This window comes from Auxenochlorella protothecoides (genome assembly GCF_000733215.1).
Source record: "Auxenochlorella protothecoides strain 0710 unplaced genomic scaffold scaffold54, whole genome shotgun sequence".
Lineage (NCBI taxonomy): Eukaryota > Viridiplantae > Chlorophyta > Trebouxiophyceae > Chlorellales > Chlorellaceae > Auxenochlorella > Auxenochlorella protothecoides.
The window spans coordinates 735,428-740,968 of NW_011934258.1; the positions used below are offsets into that span (position 1 = coordinate 735,428).

The 5,541-nt window shown below is 70.7% G+C and overlaps 2 protein-coding genes across 2 annotated transcripts in view; one reads left to right on the forward strand and one right to left on the reverse strand.

Moving 5' to 3' along the window:
* The window catches only part of F751_4883 (hypothetical protein), a gene marked incomplete at both ends in the record, with an annotated part of 4,068 nt that extends 2,264 nt beyond the window's left edge, over positions 1-1,804 (reverse strand). The window contains 3 exons of the mRNA XM_011400984.1: positions 824-845; positions 1,017-1,536; positions 1,658-1,804. Of these exons, the coding sequence (XP_011399286.1) occupies positions 824-845; positions 1,017-1,536; positions 1,658-1,804 (689 nt within the window). The remainder of the gene's footprint in view (positions 1-823; positions 846-1,016; positions 1,537-1,657) is intronic.
* Positions 1,805-3,392: 1,588 nt separating this feature from the next.
* F751_4884 (Acetyl-CoA carboxylase) overlaps positions 3,393-5,541 on the forward strand; it is a gene marked incomplete at both ends in the record, with an annotated part of 7,681 nt that continues 5,532 nt past the window's right edge. The window contains 2 exons of the mRNA XM_011400985.1: positions 3,393-3,508; positions 3,914-5,492. Coding sequence (XP_011399287.1) covers positions 3,393-3,508; positions 3,914-5,492 — 1,695 coding nt within the window. The remainder of the gene's footprint in view (positions 3,509-3,913; positions 5,493-5,541) is intronic.

Genomic DNA, 5,541 nt, shown 5'->3' on the forward strand with positions numbered 1-5,541 from the left:
CCAGCGCCGGCCCCTGGGTGCCACCCACCCACCCCGCTCACCCCCGTGCCAAGGCACGCGCCGTCCAGCAGGGCAATGAGCGGCTCGCATCCGCCCCCCATGGCGTACTGGAGCAGTGCGGCGTGTGGGGCCAGGGGGAGCCCCTGGAGCGAGGCCACGAGCCCAGGCACGGCCTCGGCCCATGCCCGCAGGGGCGGCGAGGCCGCGCACAGCAGGAGCAGGGCCCGCCTGCGTCGGGGGCCGCGTGTTCGGGAGGGGTCCGTGGGGTTGGGAATGTGGCGGTGGCGCGGCGCGGCGTTCTCTGGGCGCGGAGCGCCGTGGCGCGGCCTGGGGACACTTGCCGGGCGGCAGGAGCCGTGGGGCTTGCAGGAGCCGCACACGCGGCGTCCGAGCCCTGCGCCCCCCTGTCTTCCGGCCGCCGCAGCGCCGGCGCGACACCCTCCTCCAGGCGCCCGACGGTCACCCCGCGGGAGCGGGCAAAGCACGCAGGACCCCCACTCCTCCTCACCAGCCCTCGGCGTCGCAGTGGTCCCGCATGCACCGCGGCACCAGGGCCGCCATCGCCCCGCTGGCCACCAGGCAGTCGGCCAGGAGCTGCGGGGCCCGGGTGCCGCGCGGGGTGCGCGCCGCCAACCACGCGAGGCAGGAGACGGCCGCGCCCCGCGCCGCGCCATCCCCGCCGCGCAGGCTGCGCTCCAGGGCGGGGCCCAGGTGGGTCTGCAGGACGTGCCAGAGCGCGGCGCCGGCGCCGGCGCCGGCGCCACACGCGGCGGCGGCGCTGCTCGCCAGCTGGACGGCCAGCTCCGAACGCTCGCGCGCCCACTCCTCGTCGCTGGGCCCGGGCACTGTAGCCAGGGGAGGGAGAGGGATGACTGGAATCTGGCACGACATCCTTTTTACAGACCAGCTCGTCGCCTGCCTCGCTGCGGAGCAGGCACATGCGGAGGACGATGGGCGGTCGCCCTGGCACGGCCCCATGCCCCCGCCACCACAAAAGCGCCACGACTCCCCAGCACCTTGGAGTAGGGTGGGGAGGCTTGCTGCGACGCAGGCGGAGGCCTGGCAGGGGCGCGCCTGGCAGGCCTGGCGCAGCAGGCGGACCACCGCCGCCTCCAGCCGCCGCAGCAGGTCGGCCGCCATGCCTCGCGCCGGGGAGGTGCACAGCACCAGGGTCTGCTGCAGCCCCTGCGCCAGCTCCACCCGCTCCCAGTCCCCGGGCCCCATCTGCGACGCAGCCGCCGCCAGCCGGTCCGCCAGATCGAGGAGCAGCCCGGGGTCGGCGTCGGGCGGACCCCCCTGGTCCCCGGACCTCAGTGGAAGGGGCCTGCCGTGCAGGCAATGCTGCAGGGCCACCAGAAGGCAGGCACTGTGCACCCGGCGGTACATGTGCTGCTGGGAGGCAGGCCCCTCCTTGTCCAGCAGCTCCATCCGCCCCGCCTCCTCGCCCACCACCTCCAACAGGCGATGGGTGATGGGGGGGGGGTGCGGGCCCAGCACAGCGTTCAGAAAGCATTCCAGCTCCGAGTCTGTCGCATCCTGGTGAAGGGCAGGGGGAGGGGAGCACTGTTCAGCTCGCCACCAGATCCAGGGGTTGGGGGGGTTCTCCCCCAGGCGTTCAGGAGGCGCCCTGGCCTCGTGGCATGCCTCTCCCTCGTACCGGATAGTCGAATTGCAATTTCTCGAGAGCAGCTGCAGCTCTTCGAGCATCGGACACGGGCTCTGGAGGGGCAGCCAGGGCGTCTCTCAAGGCATCAATGAACTGGGTCCTGGAGTCGGGGGCGGGGGTGAGGGTGGCGTTCACCATGATGCCCTCCTCCGGCACCCACCTTCGCCCTCCGGGGAATTTTGCGATGTGGAAGAGTATTTCAGTGTATGTGTGTGATGAGCGCCATCGTCTCGCTGGGCAGGGCCTCCCTTGCTCGACGTGGCAGAAAGCCAGCGGCCATTTGAACCCACCACGCGGGGGCGCGCGTCCGTCAGCCTCGAGAGCACCGCATGGCTGCAACGAACCCCCCGACTGCATGTCATGACAGGTCTGCTCTCGTAATGCATTGTGCGCAGATTGCGAGTCACATACCGAAGCGTTGTGTGGGAAGGTATCGACGCCTGACCCTGCCGTGCCCGGCTCCCCACTGACGTCCGGTCGTCTTCACAGACTGCTTTGCAGAGCAGCATCTTGTATCAATCCCCCAGAGTTGGACAGTCTACCTTGCAGACGCCTCCTTGCATAGAGTGAGGGTGATCAGGGTCCCAAAGCAGGCCCCCTCACCCGGTCTTGGTCTCACATCCCCGTACATGGTCCCGGGCTATGACGGTGCCTAAGCCGGCAGACTCGGCCCCCGAGTCCACCAATCCGTCCAAGCCATCCGCCATGGCGGATAACGGGGCAGCGAAGTTGGCCAAGACCAACTCCACCCGCTCCCTCCTGTCGGTATCGTACCGGGAGCTGAGCAGGTGCGGCAGTTGAGGGACCTGGGGCTGACCTGGCCTGCACCGCCAAACAGGGTTCACCCCCCTTGTACCTGCCTCTGCAATCGTCGCACATGCCATGCTGCCCCATAGAAATGACCGTGAAGACTCCCACTCCACCCCCTCCCAATCCACAGTACCACCTCCTCAAGGGGGGTGCCCCGTCGCACGGCCGACGTCTCGGCTGCACTCGAGCAGCGTATCCAGGAGTGGGGCGGCGACAGGGCCATCCACAGGTGCGGTGCGGTGGGCTGGACTGCTTGCTTCCCTGAGAGGGAGGCTGACATGAGGGAACAGTCCGGGTTCTCTACTCCAAGTGGTCGAGGGTCCCCGGACGTGAGACCTCGCCCTCTGTGGTAAAACGTCAGTTTATCTGCGGGCAGCTCTCCGCCCCGCGCCATGCCTGGACCTGCCCGGCCAACTGCATCACCTGGGATCCTCACGATAACCCACGCCCTCCTCACTTCCTTGCAGCGTCTTGGTGGCGAACAACGGCCTCGCCGCCGTCAAGTTCATCCGCTCCATCCGCTCCTGGGCGTACAAGACCTTTGGCAATGAGCGCACAGGTACCGCCTGGTGGCGCGGGGGGGCCGGGGTGGTGGGGACTGCCCCCACCCGGTGGGGTGCTCTCCCCAAGCCACTCGCAGCCACGGCCGGGCAGGCCGTGGCTGCGAGTGGCGACGCGAGTCCGTGGGATTCCCTCGCCAGGCGGTATCCTGCTGGCGCAAGGCGCTCCCCGCCTCCCATTCCTCCCCGCACGCGCCACCCCCCTGCCTCTCCTCCCTCGGCGTCCTCGCCTCTGCGCCACTCTCCCCCCGATTCCCCACAACCTCGACCCCTCCTCCCTTCCCCGCACCGCCGCAGTCAAGCTCATCGCGATGGCCACGCCCGAGGACATGCGGGCGGACGCGGAGCACATCCGCATGGCCGACCAGTTTGTGGAGGTGCCCGGGGGCAAGAACGTGAACAACTACGCCAACGTCGGCCTCATCACGTCGGTGGCGGTGCGCACCGGCGTGGACGCTGTCTGGCCTGGCTGGTGAGCTTCGTGTGTGGTGGGGGGATGGGAGGGGGGGCGGGGGGCTCGTATTGGGTAACAGGGATTCAGCTTCTATGTACACATTTGCAAGGGGGTGGGGGGGTCCCCGCAAGCAGCGGCAACTCCGTGCCAAGTGGGCTCCCCAGGCGCTGACGACTTGGCCGACCCGGCGGGAGCAGACCGTGGCGGCGAGGTCCCTCCTCCCAGGGGCATCTCTGCGTGGGGCACCTTGCTCCCCGCGTGGGGACTCGTGCATCACACATCCCCCACGCTGCCGAGTTGTCGCCCTCGTTCTCGATGTATTTTCGAAGCTGAGGTCAGGCGATCCCATCCTTGCCCTCCTCCCACGCCCCTTCTCCTCCCCCCCCCCAACTCTCCACCCCCTTCCCACACACGCAAACACAGGGGCCACGCGTCGGAGATGCCGGAGCTGCCTGACGCACTGGACGCGACTCCGACCTGCATCCGCTTCATCGGCCCGCCCTCCGGCCCGATGGCGGCGCTGGGGGACAAGGTGGGGTCCACCATCCTGGCCCAGGCAGCGGGCGTGCCCACCCTGGCCTGGTCCGGGTCCGGGGTCAGCATCGCCTACCGCGACTGCCCCGGCGGCGAGATCCCGGCGGCCACCTACGCGGCAGCCTGCGTGTCCGGGTTGGACGCCGCGCTGGCCTCCTGCGAGGCCATCGGCTACCCCGCCATGCTCAAGGCGTCGTGGGGCGGGGGCGGCAAGGGCATCCGCCGCGTGCTGAACGCGGAGGACGTGCGCGCCGCCTTCCCCCAGGTGCAGGGCGAGGTGCCTGGGTCGCCGGTGTTCGCCATGCGCCTGGCGCCCCAGAGCCGGCACCTGGAGGTGCAGCTGCTGGCGGACCGGCACGGGGCTGTGGCCTCCCTCTTCTCCCGCGACTGCTCCGTCCAGCGCCGGCACCAGAAGATCGTGGAGGAGGGCCCCGTCACCGCCGCCCCGGCCGCCGTGCTGGAGGACATGGAGGCGCGGGCGCGCGCGCTGGCGCGCGCTGTGGGCTACGTCGGCGCGGCCACCGTGGAGTACCTGTACCTGGTGGAGAGCGGGGAGTACGCCTTCCTGGAGCTGAACCCGCGGCTGCAGGTTGAGCACCCCGTGACGGAGTGGATCGCCGGGGTCAACATCCCCGCCGCCCAGCTGCTCATCGCGGCGGGGGTGCCCCTGCACCGCCTCCCCGACCTGCGCGCGCTGTACGGCGCCGACCCCGCGGGGGACTCACCCATCGACTTTGAGGGCCCCGGCCGCCGCCCGCCGGCGGGCCACGTCGTGGCGGTCCGCATCACGGCCGAGAACGCGCACGACGGCTTCAAGCCCACCGCGGGCGCGATCGACGAGGTGTCCTTCCGCTCCACGCCCGACGTCTGGGGCTACTTCTCGGTCAAGGCCGGGTCGGCGGTGCACGAGTTTGCCGACTCCCAGTTCGGCCACCTGTTCGCGCGCGGGGATTGCCGGGAGGCCGCCATCCGCGCCATGGTGGTGGCGCTGAAGGAGGTCAAGATCCGGGGCGAGATCCACACCCCCGTGGACTACGTGGCCGACATGATCCAGAGCCCCGACTTCCTGGGCAATGCACACCACACGGGCTGGCTGGACGCCCGCATCGCGGCCCAGGTCCGCGCCCAGCGCCCGCCCTGGCACCTGGTGGTGGCGGCGGGGGCGGTGCTGCGCGCCACGCAGCGCGTCGCCGCGCGCGCCGCCGAGTTCCTGGCCTTCCTGCAGAAGGGCCAGCTGCCGCCGGACCGCGTGTCCCTCATCCACCTGACCGAGGAGTTTGTGGTGGACGGCGTCAAGTACGCGGTGGACGTGCGGCGGCGCGGGCCACAGGCCTACCGCCTGACGCTGGGCGGCGTGGGCGTGGACGCCACCGCGCGCACGCTCAAGGACGGCGGCCTGCTGCTGCAGCTGGACGGGCAGGCCCACGTGCTGCACGCGGAGGAGGAGGCCCTGGGCACACGCATCACCGTAGGGTCCCAGACCTGCCTGCTCAGCAACCCCAGCCAGGCCAGCCAGG